General features: G+C 49.2%; 10 protein-coding genes across 10 annotated transcripts; 3 read left to right on the top strand and 7 right to left on the bottom strand.

Annotated features, from left to right (window-relative positions):
• Nucleotides 1-86: 86 nt before the first annotated feature.
• Nucleotides 87-1,619, bottom strand: CTRU02_204750 (uncharacterized protein; the record flags this gene model as incomplete). The annotated part of the gene is made up of 1 exon (XM_036721227.1): nt 87-1,619. The coding sequence occupies one exon, from the start codon at nt 1,617-1,619 to the stop codon at nt 87-89; it is 1,533 nt and encodes a 510-aa protein (XP_036587211.1).
• Nucleotides 1,620-2,265: 646 nt separating this feature from the next.
• Nucleotides 2,266-3,484, bottom strand: CTRU02_204749 (uncharacterized protein; the record flags this gene model as incomplete). Its single annotated transcript, XM_036721226.1, has 3 exons — nt 2,266-3,196; nt 3,275-3,350; nt 3,427-3,484. 3 exons carry the CDS (start codon nt 3,482-3,484, stop codon nt 2,266-2,268), a joined length of 1,065 nt encoding a protein of 354 aa, XP_036587210.1.
• Nucleotides 3,485-5,502: 2,018 nt separating this feature from the next.
• Nucleotides 5,503-6,420, bottom strand: CTRU02_204748 (uncharacterized protein; the record flags this gene model as incomplete). Its single annotated transcript, XM_036721225.1, has 1 exon — nt 5,503-6,420. One exon carries the CDS (start codon nt 6,418-6,420, stop codon nt 5,503-5,505), a length of 918 nt encoding a protein of 305 aa, XP_036587209.1.
• Nucleotides 6,421-7,588: 1,168 nt separating this feature from the next.
• CTRU02_204747 (Guanyl-specific ribonuclease F1-like protein 1) lies at nt 7,589-8,098 on the bottom strand (the record flags this gene model as incomplete). Its single annotated transcript, XM_036721224.1, has 2 exons — nt 7,589-7,701; nt 7,822-8,098. 2 exons carry the CDS (start codon nt 8,096-8,098, stop codon nt 7,589-7,591), a joined length of 390 nt encoding a protein of 129 aa, XP_036587208.1.
• A 1,583-nt stretch (nt 8,099-9,681) lies between these two features.
• CTRU02_204746 (NmrA-like family protein) lies at nt 9,682-10,719 on the bottom strand (the record flags this gene model as incomplete). Its single annotated transcript, XM_036721223.1, has 1 exon — nt 9,682-10,719. One exon carries the CDS (start codon nt 10,717-10,719, stop codon nt 9,682-9,684), a length of 1,038 nt encoding a protein of 345 aa, XP_036587207.1.
• Nucleotides 10,720-11,630: 911 nt separating this feature from the next.
• Nucleotides 11,631-14,887, top strand: CTRU02_204745 (histone transcription regulator (WD domain-containing protein); the record flags this gene model as incomplete). Its single annotated transcript, XM_036721222.1, has 3 exons — nt 11,631-11,958; nt 12,024-14,738; nt 14,796-14,887. 3 exons carry the CDS (start codon nt 11,631-11,633, stop codon nt 14,885-14,887), a joined length of 3,135 nt encoding a protein of 1,044 aa, XP_036587206.1.
• A 1,560-nt stretch (nt 14,888-16,447) lies between these two features.
• On the top strand, nt 16,448-18,058 carry CTRU02_204744 (uncharacterized protein; the record flags this gene model as incomplete). Its single annotated transcript, XM_036721221.1, has 1 exon — nt 16,448-18,058. The coding sequence occupies one exon, from the start codon at nt 16,448-16,450 to the stop codon at nt 18,056-18,058; it is 1,611 nt and encodes a 536-aa protein (XP_036587205.1).
• A 337-nt stretch (nt 18,059-18,395) lies between these two features.
• On the bottom strand, nt 18,396-21,075 carry CTRU02_204743 (uncharacterized protein; the record flags this gene model as incomplete). The annotated part of the gene is made up of 4 exons (XM_070204416.1): nt 18,396-19,702; nt 19,765-20,091; nt 20,145-20,796; nt 20,854-21,075. The coding sequence occupies 4 exons, from the start codon at nt 21,073-21,075 to the stop codon at nt 18,396-18,398; spliced, it is 2,508 nt and encodes an 835-aa protein (XP_070062179.1).
• A 1,922-nt stretch (nt 21,076-22,997) lies between these two features.
• Nucleotides 22,998-23,819, top strand: CTRU02_204742 (aminodeoxychorismate lyase; the record flags this gene model as incomplete). The annotated part of the gene is made up of 1 exon (XM_036721219.1): nt 22,998-23,819. The coding sequence occupies one exon, from the start codon at nt 22,998-23,000 to the stop codon at nt 23,817-23,819; it is 822 nt and encodes a 273-aa protein (XP_036587203.1).
• A 345-nt stretch (nt 23,820-24,164) lies between these two features.
• CTRU02_204741 (saponin hydrolase precursor) lies at nt 24,165-26,102 on the bottom strand (the record flags this gene model as incomplete). Its single annotated transcript, XM_036721218.1, has 1 exon — nt 24,165-26,102. One exon carries the CDS (start codon nt 26,100-26,102, stop codon nt 24,165-24,167), a length of 1,938 nt encoding a protein of 645 aa, XP_036587202.1.
• Nucleotides 26,103-27,000: the final 898 nt, after the last annotated feature.

Below are 27,000 nucleotides of genomic sequence, written 5' to 3'. Positions count from 1 at the left end.
TTTCCTCCGGATTCCTTTCCGCACAAAAGTAGAAATTACAGGTGGTTGATGAGATACCGAAGTAGAAAGTTCGATGTAAGGATCGACTAGTACCCTGGCTTCCTGTCACCTCCCATCAAACCAACCGTCACCTCTTCGGCGGGAGTCACCGGCGGGTACTGAACGTGTGTTTCATGAACGCTCGTCGTTTTCTGTGGTGCTCCTCCAAGGTTGATGACCTTTTCTCCATTGTTTTGACTCCATTCCTTGCTTGAAATGAACAAGTTACTGTTCTCTGGGTACAGGAATGTCGTCAAAACTCGGCCGACGGTGAGTTGCTGAATGCGACGTCGAAGGACAGTGACAGTCGAGGAGGCAAAGATAGCTGTTGCTATCAGAACTGTGAGGATCGAAATCATCACCAGCAGCAAGATGAATGCTGGAATACCGAAAGCATATCGGTACTTGATACGTCTGCCGTATGGCTGGACAACAATCCTGGTCGTTTCATCTTCCGCGCCACTGTTGGCAGCCCCAAGCGCACCTTTTGTGCCAACGACAGCAGATGCCGCAATGTCAGTCCACAGAAGCTCGAGTACGCGGGATATTCTATCGGAATCACTAGAAAGTGATTGCCATCTCTTGAAGATGGGCATATTTGCAGCGCCGGCAAGGTCAAAAGGCCAGTCGGTTCCGAGAGCTCCTCCAGACCCAGTGTTTTTCGAGAAAATCACATCCATAACATTTCGCGCAAAATCGCTGCCAGGAAGGTTGTATAGCATGACGCCAGCTCCAACCTCGAGAGGACTGGAGAAGACCGAGCTTGAGTATCCTGGCAAATGGAAGACCGGTTGCCGAACAGATGATATGTTGGGTCTTGTGGCATACTCGGGGGAAATAATTCCCCAGACAGGGCTGACGCCATCCAGTTTTAAACCAGAGTCCTCCATACCCCAGAGCGGATACTCCTCCGGACTTGTATAATTCTTCGTGCTAACGGACGTGACCTTCAGGCTGTTTAGACCATCCGTACCGTTGACGGTGAAGGTCACTGTTTTCACGACAGCTCGCACAGTTGCTGCGCAGGAATGGAGTGTCGAAGACCACTTGCTATGGTTCTCGAAAAGAGACTTGGCAATCCCATCATCAACTCTTTTCGGGGCACCACGAAGCAAGCCGCAGCCCACGTAGATGTTAGAAATATTGGCGTAATCACCTGACCCGGCCCCTGAGCAGATCAACTGGGCGTCTTTAAACTTATCCGCATCGACTCCAAAAGGATTTGACCAGTTGGCCGATTTGTCAGTGGAGAGTCCACTAGTAAAACTCAGGTAGTTTCCGTATTTCTGGCTCAAACCCACGGCCCGGTAATTTGTCAACGAGTCTATTTTGAGCGGAAACTCCTTGTTCAACTCGGAGTCCAGGTACGAGAAAGCCTTCGCTCCCGTCGTTTTGTTGTTACCGGTCGTGACATTGAAGTACATCATGGTCCAGACGTTGTTGAGATACGCAGCCTTGTAGGCTCTTGCCACTAGGTCTGGGTTCGACTGTGCGTTGGCATGATCATAGTATGGATACGTCGTGTTGAGGTTAACAAAGCCGCCACGGTCGGTGAGTCGAAGTTTGGAAACTCGAGACATAACGTCCCACACCCACTTCTGGGCACCCCCCACATTTGGGCACCCCATTTACACCAAAAACGCCGTTTTTCGAAATTCTATATTAAACTAACTACTATACTTACTAAGAAAAGAAAATATATATAAACTATGTTAAGTATAATTATAGCCATCTAATTTTTTATAAAGGTTTAACTATAATAATAGTTATAATATAGAAGTTTAAAACTAAAAGCTTTAAAATGTTAGTAGATACTAGTAACTTACTAGTATTCCTTAACATTAGAAAAATATATTTTCGCTTAAGTTATATATACTTATTTAAAAAATCTAGGAAATTAATATTTATACTTATTAAAAGTATATAATTATATCTAAAAGAGATTTAAAAGTATTACTTTAGTAAATATAGTATAATTAAGGGTTAAAATTCTATAATAGAAACTTTTCTTAAGGGAAATTTTAAAATATTATTCTAAGCTTAAAGAATTTTTTACTAAGTATAAGAAATATAAATCTACTATATCTTACTTAAAAATTCTAATCATATTAGTTAAATATCTCTACCTATTTTATATATTAAGATATAGGCTAGGTAAATTAGTATTATAAATGTTAAACCTTGAATTTATAATACTTATTATCAATAATACTAGTATATAGCTACTTAAGTATTATAATTAAGTCTTAATCTATTTAACATATATTTATTCTCTTTAATAAGTAAAGTATTTAGTTTAATATAGAATTTCGAAAAACGGCGTTTTTGGTGTAAATGGGGTGCCCAAATGTGGGGGGTGCCCAGAAGTGGGTGTGGGACGTTACTGGTGCTATTGTCGAGGTCTATCTCCCAATCCAATGTCAAGTTGGTGTTGACGCAACCTGCAAGTGGCTCAATGAAAAGGAGATCCTCTGACCAGCTGGCTCCCTCCTCGACGTTTGTGGGGATAGTGTGGTTCCGAAGGCCGATACCGCCACTGGTGGCATCCACCACGAGACCCTCGATAACCTTGTAAGAAGGGTCCATGATGTTACTGTCGAGCTGACGGAAAGTACCCACAGGGATGTCGGTCTTGTTATCGACAAACTTGTAGGACCGGGTGCTGATTTGTCGGTACTCAATGTCAAAAAAGTTGGATATCGTCGTTTGACCTTTTGTTCCACTGGAGAAGATTTCTTTTACAACCGGTCCGACTTTGGAGGTGTACCCATTGGGCATCGAATAGTTAAAGGTACCATTGGATCCTGTAACTATGACGCTATTGCCGGAGTGCGGACACGGCGCGGGACCTTGCAAAACTCCATGGCCCCAGTAACAGATTCTAGAGAAGTCGTATACTCCTCTGGGGGAGGTGCCATCTCCAAAAGGACCCGTATCTTTGACATAGGAAAAGGCTCCCAGCTTCGAATCGAGTGTGTCGAGTTCTTCGTACAAACCAAGAGGAGTGACGACACCGGCGACGCCAATAAGGATAGAGATTATTGGGACGGACCAGGAGATGAGACTGATCTTGAGGCGAGCGCCGTGTGTTAGGACGGAATCTGACTGGAGTATAGTCGGCCACCACGTGCGTTGAAAAAGGCGACTGGCAATATTCCTGTAGCATTGATACCATTAGCGAACTGACAGTTGAAAGTTATGGCAAAAGAACAGGTTCACTAGTGTCTCAACATACCATGTGGCGGCAGTCTCAGTGTCACCAAGCAGCCCGGCCAGAATCAAGGCGATTGCTGTTGGGCACCATATCTGAGCTGCGCTTCTGGGTCAGTACTTGGCTCTTGTTGTTTGGATTTATATCCACTTATTCTCGGGCAAGCAAATACTCACCAACTACAATGGCCGCGGCGATGATACCAGCAACATAACCGACAGTGATTTCAATCATGATGAAAAATCTGCCTGCAAAAATGGAAAAAAAATCAAGCGGCTAAAGCAGAACACCGCAAGCACCAAAAACCGAACACACAGAAAAAGGCGCCAGAGTTCGGCAGCCACGAACGCCCAAACGCAGGTACTAAATACTAAACGGCCTTCTCGAAATCTAACTAGAAGACTCCCTAATTCTGCCCTGCCATGTCAAGGATGCCTCGCTACGCAGTTACAACACGCGAGCACAGCATCAGGGGGCTCGCAGAGGAAATGGAACCATCATTGGCTACACGCGAAGCGGAAAACAAGCTAATGTGAGGCTTTTCTTATTCTGAGTGCTGGAAAATGACAGCTGAACTTTTAGCCCTGTTCGTCATTCGCTGGTGCGGCGTCGGGTACCTCACCCATGTCCTTTTATTTTCCATGAGGGGGGTGGTAAGCGGGGGAATTATCCTCCCAGTCTTACAATCTTAACAACCCATCCCTGTCTGGACAGGGACAAGCTTTGGATCTTGGCGGTCTGGATTAGGGCTCTGAGTACAGAGTGTGCAACGACCGCTAAGGCTAGGCGCCAGCGAGTGTAGTTCTCTTCTTGGCGAGCTGAACAAATTTCCTGGTCATTGGCTCTGCTGCTGAGTTCTTCGATGACAGTGAGTCATGCACTGCGCCCTTTCCCCAGCACCAGCGTCGGATTCATCGCATTGGGCTGCGTAGGTATCTGGAGATACTTCTATACTCTGAGTTAATATTATCAAAGGCTTGAACCACCTGTGATAAAGTAAGATGAGTTGTTCTGACAAGAATACGAAGCTTTGTCGGGTTTGGGTGTAAGCAGGGCTAGGACGCTCGGAAATTTCTTCAAGGAGCAAGGTGCATATTTTGCTTGCTACCCAAGGAACATGACCCCATGCAAAAGAGAAGGGTGCGACTATTGGTCAGATTGAATCAAGCAAACTTAGTGGCAGAAATAATTCGCAAGATGTAGCGCGCAAAGTTACCATCCTGTTGCTACCTTAGCCTGATCCATATCCATGGGGAATCATGCAGTGCTCGCGTCAATTGTCCGTCTAGCTCCCAACGTGGGGCAAATTCAGCCCAGTATCAAGTTGGGCAGGCCCGTGTACTCAGGTGGAACAATACGCTGTGACCTATTAATTAGTTCCAGAAGCGTTGGGGATGCAATTCCAACCAGTGTCCTAGCACCAAAGGTGTCAACAGTCTGTTGTTGGCGCGTCACTTTCCATCTTGGCAATATGTTCTACGACATTGCCATAGGCAACAGGCAGCTACAGATATCTTGGTATACAATACGACTTGACATGTAGTAGATTTCATGTGTAAAATCGGTTTTCAGGACTAGCAGGTGGTGCATGTTAAACTGCTAAACAGTACCTAGGTAGGTAGTTAAACATTTGAATGCCAATTATACCCAAGAGACTTGACCAAGCTTTCCAAGTAAGCCAATCTGTAATTTTCTCAAGGACCAATGTCAAAGAGGGCCGAGCTGCACTAGCGCCATGGTAGAGTGGTGGAAACAGCCCAGCAAAAGTAACTGGTGACAGGTCAATATATGCAATAGCTACTGTGAACAGACAGCGTGAAAGGCTCTGCGTATAGATCAATGGCTTCCAATTTACTTCCATGAACTATTCTAGAGCATTTCAATCCGCTTGACAAGATATGTAGGCTATTCATCTGCTTTGGAGTAGGACAAGTCGAGACTTATGAATTGACTGGGCCACTATAGATAAGAGGAAGCAAGGCATCTCTTTGGGAACCTTGCATTGACTAGTAGAAAACTTTTATGTCACGCTAGCAATTCTTGACTCTACTTCTTTTCAACAGCAGCTATTGGCAATGGCTTCAAGAGCCCCAGGCATATCATCCTCGGCCCTTTACCACAAGATGGAAAACAGAAGAGATGCGTGCAAACCTTTGGTTTCTTAATGTACGAAATGAAAAGAAACGGCCGAATAGTCATGTTTTACGATTTAATCCGAGGACCATTTCGGCTCAATTGTCGCCAGACAATGTCTAATGTTGCCGATGGAGCCTCTCCACCCTCTCCTTCTTCCAATTGAGAAGAATGCCACTAAACTTGAAGAATTTTGGAGCGGACTCAGGCACAGGTTCGTGGTGGTCCTCGAAGACTAAGTCGCGACTAAGTTTGACTGTCAGATATTCGTTGCTGATAAACTTGAACACTATTTTGTGTTTGCCGTCATGACTCTCCATGACACGTTTCCGCCGACTCGGGCGACTAGGTGAGCGGAATTCTGGGAATTCGCAGCCTGTGCCGGAGTCCAAGTATATTTGACCTTGGACAGTCCGCTTGCCGTTCGTGTATACGGCCTCCTGTTCCCATGGCCAAGGTGGTCCGCTAAGGTGGCTAGCGTCAAGGAAATCTTCGTCTACGTGATGGAAATTGACGTGTTTGGGTGCGTAAATTGTGTCCCAAAAATGTTCAACGTGATCGGTCGAGTAAAGTCGGAACGTCTTTCCATCAAGGGGTTCCAAATGTGGCTTCTTGCCTTCCCGTTTTGCCTTCCTAAGAGCTTCGTAAGCTGCGCGAACCTCTTCTTCCTTGCCACTCTCATACTCCCTTGCGGCCTGCTTTTTTCGTGCCATTTCTCGTAGGTTGTCTTTCCGCTCTTCTCGGAGTTCTTTTAGATAGTAGTACCATTCTGCCTCAGGACCGTCATATGATTCTTCCGACATGTCGTCGTCAAAGTCAGACATGTCTTCCTCATCCTCAGGTTGGCCTTCGCTATCGCGATCCTCGCCACTGGGCTTGCACTTTTCATCATGACGTGCAGGTTTTGGGCTCTCAATGTCGGACATATCTTCATCGAAGCAGAAAGTCCGGACCTCCTCATCCCAGGAGACTTTAGCCAACGCACTGACGCGACGGAACCAAGCTGATAGCTCTTTTCTTTGGTGAGTGGCACTCATGGTTGATGAACTCGGTGACAGATATTGTGAGAGTTCACATCTCCTCAAGCTGCAGGGAATTATCAGAAATTAGCTCAAGAGGATTTTGTTGCATGGGTTTAATACACTGCACAGAGGATGCTAACCAGGGGATAAAATGACAAGGCATAAGTGATTGAATATTTAGATAAAAAGTACAGAGAGTTAGTATGCTGTAATTCAAGCTTTGCAAGCTCAACAAGAAGAAAGATGCCTCCTGTGTAGATCTCCTAGCCGTGGAAGGTGTTTGTAGTTTTTTAAAAAAAAACAGCTTGTAGAACAAACACTGAATATGGTTGGACATGGATAAGAAAAGATGCTTGGATTGGCTGTAAGAACATTAAATCCTTTCTCCCTTGAATCGACCGCCTTTCACCTCACTTATAGGACTGATCTCAACTTTTTACTGTGCTAATACACGTTGAGTGACGACAGTGTGTCGCAACCTAGAATAATGAGTCTGATCGGTGGTGCTGTAATCATCTCAATGTCAAGCTTTGCGAGGGTTTATAACATATTGTTCACGTACATTTACTTCAAGTGACGTTGCTGGCTTGGGGCCACGGCCCCCTAGATCCTGGCTTCCCAAACTGCAGAGGTATTAGCACTTGGTTTACAGCAAATCATGGTTGCTGATAAAGTAGTAGAGGCTTGCATACATGCCATTTCAAATGACACTACAGCTGTTTATCAAAATATTTAAGGCAGTTGCAGGCTCGTGAACTCTTTGTATCACCTTAAAAAGCAACGTGTCTATCCGTGTAACTTGATGTCTCCTGCAAGCAATTAAGTTCATCTCATTTACACAGACACAAGTATCTGGGAAAGAGTTTACACATCGATGAGCCAATGTTTTGTTTAGGCCAACATGTCTTTACGTTTAAGACAAACCAAAAATGGTGGTCTTGAGAATGAGACAGCGGCCGGCAGCCCATGAGCCAAGTACACTGCATCGCCACGTCGCTCATGGCATACAATGAGTAATGCAATTGAGGGTGTCAAGATGTATAAGGAATCAGCAGATCTTTGTGAAAAAGACGCAAACAAGCGTCGGAAATTTTGAATTGAAAAAGTCATAATCCGTAAATCGGCAGCGTCGCCATCCCTCGCCCCTACATCAGCCTTTCCACCAAACCTCTCGCATAGCAGCTTAAGAAGTACCAGAGCATCCGACAAAGTTGTTGCCACTGGCACCAGTGTGAGTGATGGCGCCAGCAAGGCCACAGTTGCCGTTGATGACGACACGGTCGGCACCAGGAGAGCCTTCAACCAGTCAGCTTGCACACAAACGCCGTGGCTAGTGACATGCGTAACGCGATGTCTCACGCCAAGCTCACACAAATGGGAAAGAAAAGAAAAGAAAAGAATAGAAAAAAAACTCACCTCCGGTGTAGACACCGCTGGACCTGATGGGGAACTCGTACCACGGCCCGCTGACGGCGAAGTTGAAGCCCTCGTAGTTGTTGTAACGGTGGGGGTAGGTCGACGAGCCGGCCTGGCTGCCGGCGCGGACGTGGTTGCAAGCGGCGCTGGCGGCGGCGTTGACCTGGGCGGTGGAGTAGTAGGTGCTGCCGCAGGTGGTGGCACGCTTCTGCAGCTCCGCGGGGGCGGCCTGGGCCGCGAGGGCGAAGAGGGAGACGAGGACGAGAGAGAGCTGCATGTTGACCGGGACAAAGGGCGGAGGTGATGGAGAGAGAGAGAGGAGCTAGACGAGCTGGGCTGATGAGATTCTCATTTCTCTGATCAACGTCGCGCAGACATATCTCTCTTTATAGATGGTCCCGAGAATAGACTTTCCAATCATTGAACACTCTGTCTTCCTTGAAAATGTAACATGCCCATGTTTGGCCCAGATGAACAAAGACAGCCAAGTGAGCAGCAACTGGGTGGTTTGCGGTGTCAGCGCCAGCCCTGTTACTCTGTCGATCGCCGGTCCTCAATGCGGAAAGGTGTCTGGAGGGATCTTATCGCGCATGGTCAGGAACGCGGACGTGGTTGGTTGGAAATCCAAGCAAGAGAATGCCATGTCTCCCGCCCATTCATTGAGTCTAAGGTCTTTTAGCTAACATTTTCAATGATTATTGGTGGCCCGTACATGGATGTTGCGCGCTAGTCAGGCGCATCTACCGACGGCATTACAACGCCAATCCCTGGACCAAGGGGACCACCGAGGCCGGGTGAGGAAGTCTTTCCCGTGTCTCCCGTCCCACAAACTCGAAGATCCCCGCATGGAGAGCACCCTACGGCCACCTCCGCTCCACCAGTCCCTTAACCAGCTGTCTAAACGGGTTTAACCTGGTTGTGGGTTTGAAACGTTCGGGCTATCCCTATCATTCGGCCACGGGGGGGTTCACTTGAGGGCACGCCATGCGGGAAACTCAGTTTAAGCGTCGGAGTATTCAGTAATTGGCAGGCTAGCGACTCACGTTCTTTGTGGAGTGAGACTATGTTTGATTGTGTTCGTCTAAACATCGTGTACGGATACTTGGCGAAGAGTTGAGTGGAGTACGGGATGCTGCCATCTCCGCTGCCTCATTTCAGATATCCACGCTTTCCACCATGAACTTTAAAATAGTACAGATAGTACAACGAGAACCCACTACTTTGATCCATTATGGGTGTCGACACAAGCTGAGCTACTCAAATGCTCCCTAGACTCGCCAATGTGATACGGAAAGCGCCATTGCTTTCAACGCTCGATTTCAGAGCTCAAGTCATGATGCAAGGATATGTGCCGCTCATCCGATACCTGCCGATTAGCTCGAGGCTTAACTCATTCATCAAGTCCATCGGCGATATCCGCTTTTATTCTACTCTGTGAACCTTTAGAAGTTGCATGTGACGGTTTTGACTACTCTGTGTTTAATACTTCCCGCATCGGACGAGATGCTGAATCAGGAATAGTATCCGGACATGACAAGATGATTCGCTTACGGCGGGAAATTCGACACGAAGACATTCTTTTGATGGACAAAGGAAAGAAAGACGTGCTTACCTTCCTTACACAGGTGCAAAGGTGCTGATATGACTGTTCAGGATAGAAGTCGGCTTCGATGTGGTAACCCCCAAGGCTTGACTGTTTGGGAACTAATCAAATAATGAATTTCGTCCATTTACCACAACTACCTACGCTTGCTAATGAAAAGATTCCAATGATTAGATCCAAAGTTTTTGCGCAAACAATCCGTTGACAGAGAGCGGAATTCAAGATGCTATGAGTCCAGTCAGGCACCTTGAGCCCCGTTAAGCGGCTTCGAACACTGAACTCCAATCCTGCTCCTGCAGCCACTTTTCAAAGCTGGGACGCTCAATCTTCGCCTTCAAATCTGAGGGCAATGTCAAAGTATTCTTCCACCCGTCAGCCTTTTCACCGAGGGCACCATATTCTGATGCGAACAAATAAGTCTCGGGTAGTTCTAAGCCAATGGGAGATGCAGCAGCCATCTCCTCAACAGTCTTTTGAACGTACCCAAACTCCTTACCCGTGAAACGAGTAAGAAGATCGATTATCTGCTGGATTGACTTCCACTCATCAAACGCTGCTAGGATAGTGCCGACCGGCTCGTCTAAAATCAATGCTTTGACAAACAGACCAGTGCTGATTGGTGCATTGATGAACGGCCACAAGGCATCAGGGGAAACTGGTCCATCGAATTCTGCCTTCTTGGTTGCGGGATTATACACAGGAGGAAAATATGAACCCGGGAGAATGTTGCTGTTGTAGGACCCCACTAAGATCTGGGACATCTTTGACCATAGTTCCGGGTAGGATTGCTGTATGTTTTTGACGATGTTGGCTTTGCCGTCGTAATGGTGGACATGCTTATACTTGCCGTGACTAAGCTCCGTCACGCTGGGTAAGCTGCTAAAGACGAAGCGCTCGAGGCTTGGAATATCCGATGCGGCGGCAGCAAGATTGCGGCCCCACGTCTCTTCAACCTCCTGCGCGATGATAGTCAAGTGAGTTCCAGTCTCCTGAGCTTGCTTGTGAAGTGCCGGATCTTGTATGGCTGTCCAAAAGTCCGTGACGGCGAAGATGGCCGTGGCATCTGTGAAGGCGGATCGAAGTTCTGCCTCCGAGTAAAGAGATGCCGATACCATCTCAGCACCAAGCTTCGAGAGTTCAACTGCGGCAACGGACGAGGCGTTGCGGGTGGTTCCTCGGACATGCCATTGGGATGCCAAAACTGGATCATTTAAAAAAGTTCGGACAACTGAACCGCCTTGGTTTCCTGTTGCGCCGAGGACAACGAGAACCTTTTTGTCGTCAGTGGAGGACATTTTAGTGTTTGCACGGAGGGCTGAGCGTGCTGTTTAGACAGTTACTTAAATTATGATGGAATCAGGTGTCTGGGAAGCAGTTGAATTTCTTGTTTTTGGTGGTAAAAATTATTGTTGTTAACCGCGACACAATGTCGATTTTATATTGCCTATCCATGATACCTTGCTTGAGCTTACATAGCAGGGCACCTTCTGATAGAGATATTGTCATGTCCTTCGTCCTTCAACGTGGGGGTTTCAAATAACTGCTGTAGAGCCCATGATGCCGTTATCCTGATGACGAATGTGAGAGTCTCCGTGGAGTTTGTAATCAAAAGTCTGCCGTGGACGACACAAGGCATAGTAGTAAGCATATGGATCCTTTCACATTTGATCTAGGAGCAACATAGGTACCGGTTAAGAGCTAATTAGCCCCGCGGCGTGGGGTAATTCCAGGTGTAAAAGGGCAAATAGCGGCGGGACAATCATTCCGACGGGATTTTCTCGGTTTGTTGTTTTGATTATGTAAGAAACCCACCGGCTACAGGATAATCCGATCCGTGTACCTCCAACAGCCCGTGTCCCTTTACGTCAGCTAGACGAAGCTCCAGCAGGTCAGGACAGGTACCCACTCCCTGGAGCAAATAGGTGCCGCAAGTCCATTTAGCGTATACGGGACCTTAAGCTGTAGGACGCGAATTGCAAGGTGCCAGGGCTCCGCAAAACGCGTTTTCTTGGATTTGCCAATCAAGCCTCAATTTCTCACGGCGCCCTCCTTGACTTAATTGTCCTCACCAAAAGCCCTTCCGCATCGCCTCAGTGCCGCAGCAACACAGCCATAATCCACTAGACTCCCTCGTCACCTCGTGGTTTCTTCGACTGCTCTTGATCGAACGTCAATTCCTTTCGTAGATGCCCTCGGGCTGTTCGCGATGCGCGTCATCAAGCCAACATGGCTGAGCCATAGCGGCGAGCAGAAGGATTTCGAAGTCTACAGTTGCCATGTCTCCGCCGACGGCAAGCGACTCGCAACAGCAGGTGGTGATGGTCACGTACGAGTCTGGTCGACTGAGGCAATCTACGGAGATGCCATTGACGGCGCAGAGAAGAAACCGCGACAGCTCTGCCATATGAGCCACCATCTCGGCACCATCCACTCCGTCCGTTTCTCACCAAACGGCCGATATCTTGCCTCGGGCGCCGACGACAAGCTAATCTGCGTCTACCATCTCGACAAAGGCCCGCCTGTAGCTTCGTTTGGTATTGCGCCCCCTCGTACGCGATGCGCTACGGCGTTTGCAGGTTGCTAACTACCCCTCTACTAGGCCTTGGTGCCGAGCCTCCCCCGGTCGAGAACTGGAAAACCTATAAGCGACTCGTCGGCCACGAGAACGATGTCCAAGACCTCGCGTGGTCATACGATTCCTCAATCCTTGTTTCTGTCGGTCTTGACTCAAAGATCGTCGTCTGGTCGGGTCATAGCTTCGAGAAGCTCAAGACAATCACGGTCCACTCAAGTCACGTCAAGGGCATCACCTTCGACCCAGCGAACAAGTTCTTTGCGACCGCCTCCGATGACCGAACCATCAAGATCTTTCGATTCACCCCTCCCGCTCCGAATGCGACGCAGCATGACATGGTCAACAACTTTGTGTTGGAGACGACGATTAGCGCTCCATTCAAGAGCTCGCCGTTGACAACCTACTTCCGCAGATGCTCCTGGTCCCCCGATGGTAACCATATCGCCGCGCCAAACGCTGTCAACGGACCCGTGAGCTCTGTGGCAATCATCGAGCGCACGAGGTGGGATAGCGAGATCAACCTCATTGGCCATGAGGGGCCGACAGAGGTTTGCATGTTCTCACCACGACTTTTTCACACCGAAAACCCAGCCGAAAATCCCGACAACAACTCACTCGTCACCGTGATCGCGTCTGCGGGCCAGGACAAGACACTTAGCATATGGAACACCAATACTAGTAGGCCTGTGGTCATTTTGCAGGATCTTGCTGGCAAGTCAATATCAGACCTTTCCTGGTCACCAGACGGCTCGACTATTTTCGCATCGAGTCTTGACGGCTCGGTTGTTGGAATAAAATTCGACCGCGGCGAGCTGGGATGGGTTGCTAATGCGGAGGAGAACGACAAAGCACTGCAAAAATATGGAGCGTCTAGGAAGGGTATGGGCATCGCAGAGGATATAGAAGGCCTTAACCTGGAGAACCAGAGCAAGGCTGGCGAATCGCGGGCGGCTGAATCGCGAATGGGCGCTCTCATGGGCGATGGCCCGTCTTCAAAAGATCCAGCACCGACGACCAACGGAACTAAGCCAGCTGGTTCTGCTACGGGCACCTCAACGCCCAAAGCCACCAACGGCAATGTGGAGTCCGAGAAAGACAAGGAGAAGGAAAAAGAGAAGGAGAAGCCAGCAGAAGAGAACACAGACAAGGACAAGTCAGCGGAGCGAGTCAAAGAGCTCAAGTCTCGGGTGACGGTTGGCAAGGACGGCAAGAAACGTGTAGCACCTCTGCTGGTTTCCGCCTCCGGCACTGGCCAGTCGTCTCTTCCCCAGACCCAGCTCGTCGGGTCCACGTCAACAGCGAAAGCGGCTCAGAATGAGGCTCCTCAAACTATTCTGGACCTGGAGAAGCCATTCGAAGGACTTCCCAAGGGAGGAGTCGCGGCGATGCTTCTAGGCAACAAGAGAAAGGCACCAGTGGTTGAGGGTGAGGAAGAAGACGACCATGGCTCGAAGCGCCAGGCTACAGGCCCTACGGCGGTTGTGTTGAACGGTGTAGATGGGGTCGAGCAAGCTTCCGTCGTACCAGCAGCACACGGTGTCGTTCCCACTCCTGAATACCTACGACCTGCGGTACTGAATCCGTCCATCGCTTTTGCGCAGATCCGTCTTGCTGTCCCCAAGGTCAGGTCACAGATTGTACGGCCACTTGCGCGAGGTGTCTTGCTCCCCGAAAGCAGCTCCGACGAAGCATCAAAGGTGCCCGAGAACACTATTTTGGAGGCCCGCAACCCCGTTCAGATTAGAGATCCCTCTCAAATCTCGGCCACCAAGCGCGGAACTCTCCTGTGGCAGGATTACCTCCCTAGAGCCGTGATCCTTGTAACAGGCAACAAGCACTTCTGGGCCGCCGCCTGCGAAGACGGCAGCATCTATACCTGGACACCCGCTGGTCGCCGGTTGACGAACGCCATTATCATGGAGTCGCAACCTGTCATTCTCGAGTGCCGTAACAACTATTTGCTATGCATCAATGCAATTGGGCTGTGCCACGTCTGGGATGTCGAGAGACAGGCCGCCCTTCATCCACCCGTGTCTCTCGGCCCCGTACTCGAACTTGCCACCACAACGCTCAACCTCAACAGCACCACACCTGGCCCTGGCGTTACGTCAGCCCAACTTAACTCGGCCGGCCACATCGTGGTCACCCTAACCAACGGCGACGGCTACTACTACACCCGAGACATGTTTACGTGGCAGCGGGTCAGTGAAGCTTGGTGGGCCGTTGGCTCCCAGTACTGGAACAGCAACGACTCTGCCATCAGTGCGCTGCAGTCGACCGCCGTCGGCCCCATCACGCCGGCGAAGCCCAAGGATACCGACACCGCCAACGTGTCCGCCGGCATCATCCCGTACCTCGAGCGGCACACGACGAATGAGTTCCTGCTTAAGGGGCGGGCATACACTCTTCAGCGCATCGTCAAGCTGTTGTTGTCCAAGGATGGTTTTGAAGGCTTCGAATCAACGGTCAGCATTGCGCATCTCGAAAACCGTATCGCCGCAGCGCTGCATCTGGAAGCCAGAGACGAGTTCCGTCTATACCTGTTCATGTACGCCAAGCGCATCGGTGCCGAGGGCCTGCGTGGCAAGGTTGAGGAACTGCTCAACAGCCTGCTGGGCGGCATCCTGAAGGATAAGGACGTCAAGAAGAACGACGGCGGACGTGGATGGTTCAGCGGGGAGGATGAAATTTGTGGTTGGGACCGGAAGGAGTTGCTAAAGGGCGTCGTGATGATTCTCGGTATGTCCCCCACCTGCGCCGATCGACATCGATGCAAGCATGCTAACAATGCCACAGGAAAATTCAGGGAACTTCAACGACTTACGATCCAATACGCCCGCGTCCTCGAGCTAAACCTCGAGAGCGAGGGTGCCATGGACATTGAATAAGCGGCATACCCGGATATGAAGGTTTCGTCACAAGACGAGGCCGGTCTTGCTGTATTAATGACGAGGACTATTGTATAGTATACCTACCGGTATTTTTTTTGTTTTGTTTTTCTGATGTGATGAGAGAGTAAAAGGGTCGTCAAAGGCGTGCGGGGGGGTTGGTGGGAGGCTTTCGGAGTCGGCGTATGTTTGTCGGAATCGTTCGGGAACAAAGGGGCGAGAGAAATGTTTTTGTTTCGACTCGCGTCGGTCCGGGTGGTGAGGCTAGATTGAGCGGAAGCTCTGAATCAAATTCATTTTCATTGATTGTATTCGTTGTGGTGTTTGATGTTTATGTGTGATGAGTGCTACTGGACTTCTTTATGAGTCCCGCGGTTGATTTCGACCTAATATTATCATCACATGGTACCTCAGTTCAATGCTGTTTTTTATCTATCTTGAACGGGCATTTCCGGGCTACTTTGGGCGCATCATACTTCAGCGCGCTTATTTTTAGCGCTGATGTGTATGATCGTCGCGGGCAACAAATTATTCTGCGATGACGAAGTTATTCTGTCGTGGCCCTGAGATCTCACTGAGGGTATGCTATGAGACCAAATTGAATGAGTGGCATTTCTGGTGTGAGCTTTAGTTATGGTGCAAGGTTCATGAAGACCAGCCATTAGCTGGATTATCCAAACTAATTTTCATCTTTTAAGTAACCCAAGGTTTATGGAGTATGGCTGCGTACTTTTCTCAAATGAAATCGATCTTGACAATTCAAGCAATGTGGCAATGACATAAACCTAAGTGCAACGGCCGGAGAGAAATCTCCTGATTGTTTCCCCCAAACGGTCTGGCCCAGTCGATATTCAACAGCGACGTTTTCTCACTGGGCATGACGTATCGCTCATCGCTAACCCGTGATTCGGCGAATCTCATATGAGATGAGGGTTGCTCATTGGCCGATAGTGATGCAAGTTCGCCAAGGAGCCGCCTCGGTAAGGCTGTGAGACTGAAATGCAACATGTTCAATTGAGCAGATATCCGCTACCTACTTGGACACAGGGCATTCTCCAAGGCCCTAGAAATGAACCCCAGGCCATATTCGAATCGACGTCAAAAGTCTCACATGTGACCTGCCCTGACGGCTAAAAGGGGCAAAGCCGATGGCCCTACAAACGAAGCGAATCCAGATCAGCCCCCTGTGAACGTGGCTTCAGACAATGACATCAACATCCCCCCCCAGGATTTGTGCTTTGGGCCGATGAGGCGTCACTGTCCCATCGGATGAACCACTCCACTGCCCATAGAGGATCTGCACTAGCAGCCAATCAGTCAGGGATGGGGGGACGGTCACGTCAAACGTAGTGCAGCCACAAGCAGGGGGAGCTTCAAGGTCCCATCGTCGATGTACGCGTTGGTTAATTATCTCCCCTTGCAGCATCTCTCCCGTGTTCAAATACACTCTAGACCACGGCTTCTCTACGAAATTCAGGCTTATCAGAGTCAACTTATACCCACCAACCTTACTAGCAACGTAACCCCATCCCCAGATTTGTATCTTCGACTACCGGCAATATGAGGATGCCGGATCTACCTAGAGTCACTCTAGACACGACGCTCGCTGATCTCTATCGACGAGCAAGCCCGAGAACAGCGAATAAGCGCATCGCTCACATCTTTTGTGGTATCAATTCCGCCTCGCACTTAAGCGCCAATGTCCCCAGAAACGCAAAATATCTGTACCAAGACAGCCCATTCAACTCCATCACCACGGATGAAGCCAGCGATGGTACAGACCGTGCCAAGGAGCAGCAAAAGGAGCTAGCTGTAAAATACCTATCGCTGATCCCACAACGAGATGCATTCATCAGCGGCGACACGGCTGTTGTTCTCTTCAACATTGACGAGACCGAGAAGCAAAAGGCGCACGACAAGAAAGAGGCGGCGAAGACGATTTCAGTACTATCCGAGAAGCAGCGGCCGAATCTCATCTTTTGCTCCGGCCCGTCAAAGATCCCGATCAAAGAAGCTGGTATTGATCTGATTTCTTACAAGTTGGTGCTGGACGGCCTGGAAGATTATAACCTGGTGATCCCGCCCGAGAAGCATTGGTTCCTCAATTCAAAGGCCGCCCTCGCACAATCCGGCCTGCCGACTCCCAAGTCGAGAATCGTAGAGCTCGAAGGGCTTGCGGGACAAGCCACGGTATGCTGCACGTCATGCAAAGGAGACACTGCCGAATTCGTCATTCCCCAGGCATGCTCTGGAGTTCGCGGGAAGTGGTTCGAGGAGCAGAGCGAGAAGATCTTCGCCGACCTCAAGGCGCACCCTCTCCCGTTCGTTCTCAAGAATCAGCAGACTTTTGGTGGCGCAGGAACGTACATCATTAATAATGAAGAAGATCGCGAAAAGCTCGTGCGAGATTTCCGCGGCGGCATCCTGCGTAAACTACTGTCCTCGGTAACCGAGTCCAACGTGCACCTTCGGCCCGCGGCGCTCATCTTATCGGACCTCGTCGAGAACCCGATAGGTGACTATGGTTTGACCTTCTTTGTCACCGAAGAAGGTGGCGATCCTATTTTCTTGGCGGCATCGGAGCAGATGATTGACGCAGACAAGGCGTGGATCGGAAGCACCATCAACTACGCCAACCAGGACAAATTAAAGAAGAAATTTGGACCTCTCGTACGGAAGATTGCCGAATGGCTGCGGAGCCATGATTATATCGGTCCCGCAGGGGCCGATGTGCTTGAGACGGCGCCGACGACGAACGGGCACACGGCAAATGGACGCACGCCGAATGGGCACATTACAAACGGGCAAAACGCCGACGGCCGTGCAACGAATGGTGCTTCGAGCGAGGAGGACTTCTCGAATTATCACGTCTTTGATCTGAACATTCGGACATCGGGGTCTCTTTGCCTTCCCCTGCTTAGAGGGCACTTCACCAGCCGAGGACTCTGGAACGCGTCGTCATTCTCCATCAGATCCAAGAAGGGTCGCGAGGAGTTTGTGAATCTCTTCCGCAAAGAGTTTGAGTCCGGTCAAATGTGCATCGTCAGCTGGTACGAGGATCCGGATACCGGGGTTAGTTTGGCAGACGTGGCGGTTGGCGCCGAGGATGAGAACGGCTTGAAGACTGCAATGAAGCGCGTAAGGGATGCTACGGATGAGGTTACATTTTGATAGAAATATGACATGAGGGATAGATATAGATGATATTTAGAGTTTGTTAGGCCTTCGGAGTGAGAGGGGTTGAGGTTTAAAGATATCCATGTTAACATCGCCAGAAATGCAACGTTCAGTTCATGCCAGACTTGCAGACATTTATAAAAAAGTTGCAATAATATTGATGAGTGAATGGTGATAACCTCAGGTGTGGCTTAACATGTATTGAACACAGCAATCTCTGTAATACTAATACTTCCAAGATGCAGCCAAGAACCCTTCACATCGCTTTGCAATACTTCTCGCATAAGTGTCATGACTCACTCATTGAAAAAGTCTACAGCCACACCCGACTTTACACCGTGGCTGATGTCTGAGGCAACTCTGGCTGCGGTTGCGATCCCGGGAGCTGAACGGAACCTGAGGGTACGAAGACCTGGTCGGGTGCCGGTATCCACTGATCAGTTCGGCCATCGACCCCGCGATTCTCGATCCAAAGCCGCCAGGTTGCTTTATCTTCACACGTCTGCGCCGGCTGGTACTGAAGGAGCAGCTTTCCTCGTGGCGTCCCCGACTGGCTCAACGTCTGATATCGATAGACCTCCGACAACCTTCGATTCCTTTCTTGCAGCGTTTCCGCCCTGTTCTCGGCTATTCTCTGCTGCACAAGCATGCTGTGTCTAATATACATCTCGTTCGGTACCGGCAGCGGTGAATATCCAACCACTTCTACAGGAATGCCGCCGTAGGTATCTGACAGCATATCCGCGAGCTCCTCGACATGGTCGCCGTTGAGTCTCGTGCCCTGCATGAGGTTCATGTCGTTCATAAACTCTGACTCGGGGGCTACGACGTGACCTCTCATTCGCAAGAATCTCGCGCGAGGGGTGATTATAAACGCACGCGTGTTAAGTTCCTTGGCCGTTTTCAACGTTGCGTCTTCACTTTCCTCATCCTCCTCGTCAATGTCACCAAACATGACACCCGCGGGCCCTAGCGATGGTGAACCGATGAGATCGTCCAGTCCGTACCTGAAATACTGCTTCGCTGAGTGGCTGTCTTCGAGTCCGTAGTGTAAGTCCATCAGTACTTTATTCTGAAAGAATTCCGGATTCGTCATGTCTCTCTCCCAGATGTGGCAGGCCCACGCACCACGTTGAGAGACTACCACTATCGCCGTACACCCATAAAGGCCTTCAACTGCAAGTGCGGTGACCTGTGATTGGAAGAGAACATGATTCGCTGTAGTCATGCCACTGTGGGCGGCCCCCACGTAATGGGACTGGCCATGCCTCACGATCTGGGGGTCATAGCCGACCTCGAACTCAGGGTCAGGGCGGAAACGCGAGATGCGTTGTAGTTGGTGGCCGATAAATTTGGACGGGTCATCATAGTCTTCTGGGTCGGGCCATCCTCCCCAGGATGGAATGCCACGTTTTTCCAAATCTTGAAGGGTCTCTGGCGATCTTGTCTGCAACTCTAAAAGACAAGCGTCGCCACCACATACTTCAGGGTCACAGGTTGGTTCGGGATAACTGAATGTCACCGTTGATGTCGCCCTCACAGTTGACGCTGCCGGAGTGACGCTGCAACCTGTAACTGTCGTATACGCGCTAGTGACACAGCTTCTGGTTGTCTGTGGGCTTTGCAGAGCCCCGGGTCCTGTCAGATTCAGTTGATTTAGCTAGGAATACCGGAGGGCCTAACGGCATCTGCGTGCATACCTTGAGTGACGGTGACAGAACAAAAGATACTATGGTGTGTTGCCGTCAGGGTGGTAGTACAAGATGAAGTTGAAGTCGACGTTGCGGTCGACTCCGCTGACGATGCCTTTTCATCTTTGGTGGATTTAGGATCCTTCTCGTCGTCGTTGCCATCTCCTTCGCCACCACCACCTTCACCACCACCGCCTTGGTCGCCTGAAGGACAGTTCCCAATTTTAGCACCAAGTAGCTGGATGCAGAACTGGGGAACCTTGATTTGAATGCTTGGAGGGAACGAAGAGATACAGCCAAAGCATATTATTGGGGGACCAGAAAAGGGAAAGATGACTGGCAAATATCAGCATGCGAATAGTATTGGACGACACAAAAGATAATCTGACCTGGCACAATCGTAGGCGAGTCACTACCGGATGAAGTAGTAGTAATGTAGAATGGTGTGGTGTGAGTGACATCGCTGACAGGATAGGGAACCAAAATTGCGTTGGTAGGTAGGGCTGTGATGGTTGAAAGAACTGGAAGTGTTGAAGTTGTTGACGGGCTCGTAGTTGGAAAAATTGTTGACGAATTATACAACTTCGCCGTAGTTGCTGAACCAATGGATGGTGTAGGTGTAAATGTGCTCACTCCTGGGGTAGAGTGGGACAACTGAAACGGTACGGAGGATGATGGCAGGAGCCCTGATGTCGCAGATGTGGCGTTGATTGGAGTTGACACAGTCAAGAATTCGCTTTCCATGAGTGATGAAGGGAGAGTATTGATGGACGTCATTTCTATGGCACTCGTTGGCGTGACCAAGGGCCCCGAGGTAGCTGAACTTGTGAGCAGACTATGGACTGGCATAGTGAGTGTAGCTGGCTCCAGAGTGACCGATCGAGTGAAAGTGAAGTTGCTCAACCCAGGGGAAGTCCATAAAAGACTAGTTCTTGTTAACGCTTGGGAGGCTTCCGTTCTGGCGTTGGTCTTGGAGCTTGTGGCTGTCAAGCCCCATTGAGAGGTCTCAGTACGTGGTATGGTAACATCTCCGCTACTGGTCTTATAGATGTCAGTATCTAAAGTATTCAAGAAAAACAGATATTCTCTTTTACTCACTGTCGTGCTGTTTTGCCAGGGACTTATGCTGGTCAGAGTGCAAGCACCGCTCTCGCTGCGACAGCTGGGTTGAACCGGTTGGTGGACAAGCGTGGTTGTGTTGTGAAAATGATTGGCAGGACTAGTGGGATTTTGAAAACGACCGTATAGCTTATGCTGTTCGTTCAAAGCTTTGGCAAAGGGAATAGCCCCTGCCAAAATTAGGATTAATGAGAAAATCATGATTGCCAGTATACGATGTGCGGGAGCTTGGAAATGTGTGTCTGAGCTGTTGAGCTAGACAGCATCTTGGTTGATATACCAATAAGACAGTGAAGCCATGAGACAATCACGAGACCATATTTGGCCATTGCTTGCCATAAGTAAAGTGGCTTGTTTCGTATGAAAGGAACCCTAGATAGTAATAGCCTTGCGGTCAGTTCATCGGTGGAATTTAACAGCTTTACAGGGACTTGATACGGAATCTCCTTAGCTAAAGGATTGACCATCGTCCAGATGATATGGAAGGAACTCTTCTCTAGTATACAGCAAACCTTGGCTTCAGCCACACTGCGGTTCCAGAGAGTGTGTAATAAGAAATCTCCCGCTTTCCAAACGGATACTTGTGATTTACTCACATCTTTGTTTCCTTCTAATAAAGCCGATAGTAGGTGCATGAAGTGTGTAGAACGTTACACCCAGCTTTGTACAACCCATGTGGAGACTTTTTGAAAAACATCATACGAATTTGTGTTACCTGACAGGGTGAAAGATGTAGGGGTGATAACAGTTCAAACGGATACGAGCTCATTGGTAACACGAGTTTGGCAATCTAAACTAAGCTCTCAGATCAGCAAAGGCAGCTGTACTGATGTGATATTCTCTGGCAAATTAACAAACCGTCTCTTAATCCCACACCAGTCTTTCGTTAGTCCATGTTCAGTGAACCTTATGTTGAGTCGGGTAGTGAAACGATTAGGTTTATTGTGATGCTAGCTACGGGAATGGAATTAATCACAAGGTTTTGGCGCTTGATTCTAGTCTGTGGGATTAATGAAAAAGATGAAAAAAGGAACACTGTCAAGGCCTCCTGTTTGGAAGCTTACTGTTACAGCATTGCAACTTGTATTGCCACCCCTTATGCATTCCCTGGGCTGGAATATCCAGAAGAATAGATGCCCTGTGCCATTAACTCTGAGAGGAGGTTGATGAAAGTCCTAACATAATGCAAAAGTGGTGTTTTGCGCGGTATTGTGTCAGTATCTTCAATACTGGAGGTTAATACGTATTGCAAAGGACTAAACTCAGATGTGGCGGAGGCGTCATATTGGGGGACGGCAGATGAGACCTCTCTACGTGTGCCACGCCTGAAATGATTTGTTCAAATTCAGCGTGATAAGAAGATGAATAACCCGGTGTTGATTGAGAGACCGACTCGACATCAACGCTTCCAATACATCAGAAGACTCAGTTCGACAGTGCTCCTAAATAGGAAGGTTGTTACGACCCCCTGAACAGTCGTATTAGTGGATGGAATACTGACCTAATTATTCGGGTTTCAGGGCCGAGTAAGGAGATGAGCAGCGGGAGCCAGTAACAACTTGCATACAAGCTAACCAGGCTCATTTTACAGACAATCCAGGCTGGCTGTGCCAGCTGGATCCCCAAGACTGCACCCTTTGTTCACCCGTCGCTGCCTAAATCTTTACGAAAGTCCCTTGCGGTTGGTCTATTATGCATCTGATACTGCTTGCCTCCTAGGTTACTGGCATCTCTGTATCTTGAATCTGTTGGTGCTAGGAACAGCTGCTGCCCCAAGGAACCCTGCTGCAGATACCCATTTTTCCCAAATAACGGGAACTTTTGTTGTCAATTTGCACCAATAGTAACCGTACGTTGCTATGAGAACCCTGGCAACGATCTCATCCTAGCTTGCCCTCATCTCGCCCTAATATGCTGGCCGACAGCTTGACTCGCCGTGGCGCTCCTGGCGCGGGGGTAAATGACTGAGATAGCGCTCGACATATTAATGTGAATAGTCGCGCAACTCGCAATTCCAACTCCGAATCTGGGGTAAAAATTCCACGATATACTCAGCTACCATCGCGTCAAGCAAAGCACATAGAGCCGTCTCGACATTAATTGCATTGATAACGTCCCCAGACATGGTGTCTCTGAAACAAGGAAACCAGGTGGAAGCAGTAGTCTCCGAACCAAGCTTCGAAATCATCACAACTCTAGCTTACTCAGTTAATCTTCCGCTGAACCCGCAAGCATCTTCGCAATCATGTTGCTACCTACTTCAACACGGAGTCGATCGCCTCAAAGCAGCTGCATTGGATCTCTCTTGGACTGCTGTCGTCAATTATCTCAGTGAAGGCAATCGTACAGCTAGCCTAGAGCAGGAGATAGCCGATTATATGCTTTCAGTTCACGGCGACGATTCTAAAGATCCTAGTAGACGATTTATCGTACGGCTGGCCTTGAAAAAAGACGCAAAGTTAAGCATCCTCTCGGGTCCAAGACCGACTAGTCCCAACGAACTTTATTACCCCCTTCAACTGTCACCTTCACCTCTCACCACTCCTTCAATTCCGGTGTATTTGGATTTAGAAATTACGACATCGTCAGTTTTTACTAAGCACAAAACAACATACCGCCAGCCATACAGCGCCGCTTGGAATCGCGTCGGCCTCGACGAGACAGTCTCGCCAGCCACGTGTGACGTTTTACTGTACAATAGTAATGGTCATATCATGGGTTCTGTTTTCAGGACAGTTTACTTTTGGAGAAATGGGGCTTTTGTGACTCCAAGTAGCGAGACGGGGTGCAAAATGGGCGTTTCACGACGATGGGCTGTGGAGAACGCCGGTGTAAAGGAGACATTTATTAGTGCAGGCGAAGTTAAAGAGGGAGAGATGATCTGGCTGAGCTCAGCTGTCGGTGGGTTTATCCAGGGAACTGTGACGTTGAAGGGGAGGATATGAAAATACTGATACAACCTTGACAAAGACTCATGTGTTGTCAACCTCTCTTGAAACGAACCTACGGAGTGACTTCGCACGTAAATCAACTCGGCTTGAAATAATATTCGTAAAGGACCCCCAAACTTTCCTGAATACAAGGTGAAGTGCTTCACCTGAGATCACGGACAGCCTTGAAGTATTTCAAACCTCACGTCGGTTGCCTCACGCCATCGCCTTAGCGCTACCGAAAGAAGCGGCGAACATCATCTGAGTCTATTCAAATATCTAAGAAGCCCCATTGATCTGTGATAGGCTGTGATATGGAGTTACTTTTGTCCACCTTTAATCATAATCTCACTTCACCTTTTAGGTTCCGCTCTGAGGAGGGAGATATTCGACGCCGTTGATGGTTGTGACCAAAGTACCGTTGGACTTGATATAGTTTCTCGTGATATCAAGCTCAACGTGGTAGCCAACGGGCCCTGTCTTTTTACTCGCGAGATAGCTGTCTTCGCCCGTCTGTACTAAATCGGCGTACCAGTGCATGAGACTGTATGTGGGTGAAACTCTGACCTCAGTCACATTTTCCCAGCCATTTATAAAGCGGGTTCCATCATCCGAGTAGTTGTGATAAACTGTGATGACAGTATCGATGGCGTTGGGGTCAAGCTTTTTAGTCAGGCTGACCTCGACAAAGCCTGACGCCTTGCCATTGTGAATGAACTCTCCGGGGGATAACCCAGGGCGGTCTGCAGTTACACTTCCCGGGATATACGGAACACCCCATGCTATCTCGTCAGATGCTTCCTCTGCTGGAGGGATGTTCAAGGGTTGTCGGCTGACGAGCTTTGCCAACATCAGACGATAAGTTCTGCCACCTTGCGCCGTGGAAGGGTAGCAAGGCAAAGGATTCTCGCCACCACAAGCTGGAGAGATAGTCTGTGCTTGCCAGTACGCAATAGCGGTGCCATCGGGACTCCATCTCGGATCAGCCATCGCATTCCACTCCGGATCGTCGATATCACCGCTGCCCGGAACACCATTTCCTGGGCCGTTAACCTTCTGACCGTAGTATTCACCGCGATCGCCATACTTGTCAAGGATCCAAGGCTGGAAGAAACGACGGGGCCCATTGTTCCGCACACCAGTAGTGATGAAGGAAGCTACTATGTCCGTAAAAGGGGGCAAACCTCGCATGCCAGCAATGAACATGTGGCGGTTAGTCGCACGGGTATCTAGGATGACAAGCCATTCGTCATCCGCCGAGACGTCAATTGGATCAACATATTCGGGATGCGATGTCAGACGCCTGATTTTTCCAGTCTGCAGGTGAACAGAGAACACATCAGTGTTGCCAGCCTCACGCGGGCTACCAACATAGACGGCTTCGTGCCCTCTTCCAGTAAATCCACGTAGCTCGCCAACTGTGATAGCTTCAGGATTGATGAAAATCTCGTTACCTTTGACGGTGATGGGAGCGATAGCATTCGGATCAAACATCGTAGTCACATTGTGAACGTCGTACCGAGGCGCCCGGGGTAGACCTCTTTGAGGAGCTGCGTTGAACACGAGACGGCCGAAGTAGGCGTGTTGACCGAGTCGCCCATTGGAGCTATAGAAAGAACTGAAGCCAATGTGTACATTGTCGGGATGGATACGAAGCTCGCGCATTGGGCCTCCCGGTGTGTCTTCACTCGTGGACCCCTCCGCTGTTGTCTCCCAGCGAATCGGATACACAAAGGTTTTGCTAGAGTTGCACTCGACACTGGTAAGATCGATCTCTCCACAAGTAATGACGTTATCGCCAGCAAGAATACGTTTGCCATCGCCGAAAGATTGTGGGTAGTCGAGCATATGAGACATGCCCACGCGATTCTCGGAGGGGATGCCGCAAGTGATGCACTTCCAAGGGTCACCGTTTGGAAATGTTTCCCCATCGGTCTTTACAAGGATGATTTGTTCTCCTTGGTAGATGCTTCTTGGGTCTGGGGCAGCGGGGGCTCCGGTGAAGGTGACTAGGGTAATGACATGCTTGTTGTCCGGGAGGAAATCACCCGCGGCCATGATACCCACCGTCTCGGGGGTGGAGCCGCCGCCTCTCTGAGCGATGCATCCGGTGCCGTGCGGATTAATTACGGCAGTGCAAGAACCCGGAGCATCTTCAGCAGAAACCGGTGGAAGAGATAGTTCAATGACTTCTATGGGCTCGGGATCAGGAGGCGGCGGCGCGTTACAAGTTGTTGCCAAGGTAAGTGATGGAGCAAGGAATAAGAGGAGCCTTAGCAACAAAATAAGACGAGCCATGGTCGGTCATGAGTATTCTTCAAGGAGGCGTAGATCAAGGTTAGAATTCACCTTAAGCTGGTCCGATGGTGAACATGGATACGCCTAGAAGACCCACGCCGTCGTCGTAGTTTTATAGACTAGACGAGGACTATGTAGTATATTCGAGTTGATTGTCTCATTGTATACATATCCAGCGATGAATAGGTGCTAGCTTCAACTTTTGTCCATTACAGTAACCTCTGCATGTCAGACTCATGTCGGGATTGGAGTCGGAATACTAATACGCGTATGGGAATCCAATACATCCACCACGCGCAATGCACAGCAGACATCGGTTAGCTAAAAACTGAAGCATATAACCCAAACTTTGCACAATCCTCATGCTGCCAACCCCAAATATTAAACCCGACAGATGTGAATGCGCCTAGGACATTTAGCTTGCATCTTGATGCATCTTCCTGTGGGACTAGCCCCATGACAACCAAACCCGCCAGCATTTCCGACGTCGACTCCACACTCCGCACATCCTTGCAAGCTGTCATCAACCAATACTTAGTCTTGGCTTTGGTGAACTGAGGGGAAGATCGATTTGGAGATTGCGGGGATACAAAGGATAGTTAAATGTTTTTTCTCCTTGGTTGCTACGTGGGTTTTCTTAGTGGTGGTCCGGTACCCATCGAGACATTTAATGCAGCAAATAATACTTGGTGAATGTGCTTGGTCTCCAAGATTTTCGTATCTCATAGGCACTAAATGAGTTGGGACAGATGGAGTTGTTCGGGGATCGGGGGAAAGGGATCCAGCTAGCAAATCCACAAGTATCTTATTATCTTTAATAATGATCATGTGGGTTCAAGGCGACGTGACCATATCGACCTTTTATATAGTAGACCCTGCGTCATCCAGATCAAATCAG

Source organism: Colletotrichum truncatum, assembly GCF_014235925.2.
Source record: "Colletotrichum truncatum strain CMES1059 chromosome Unknown Contig_0002, whole genome shotgun sequence".
NCBI classification, from domain to species: Eukaryota; Fungi; Ascomycota; class Sordariomycetes; order Glomerellales; family Glomerellaceae; genus Colletotrichum; species Colletotrichum truncatum.
The sequence above is the reverse complement of the archived record's forward strand: the minus strand, read 5'-3'. Positions and strand labels throughout refer to the sequence as shown.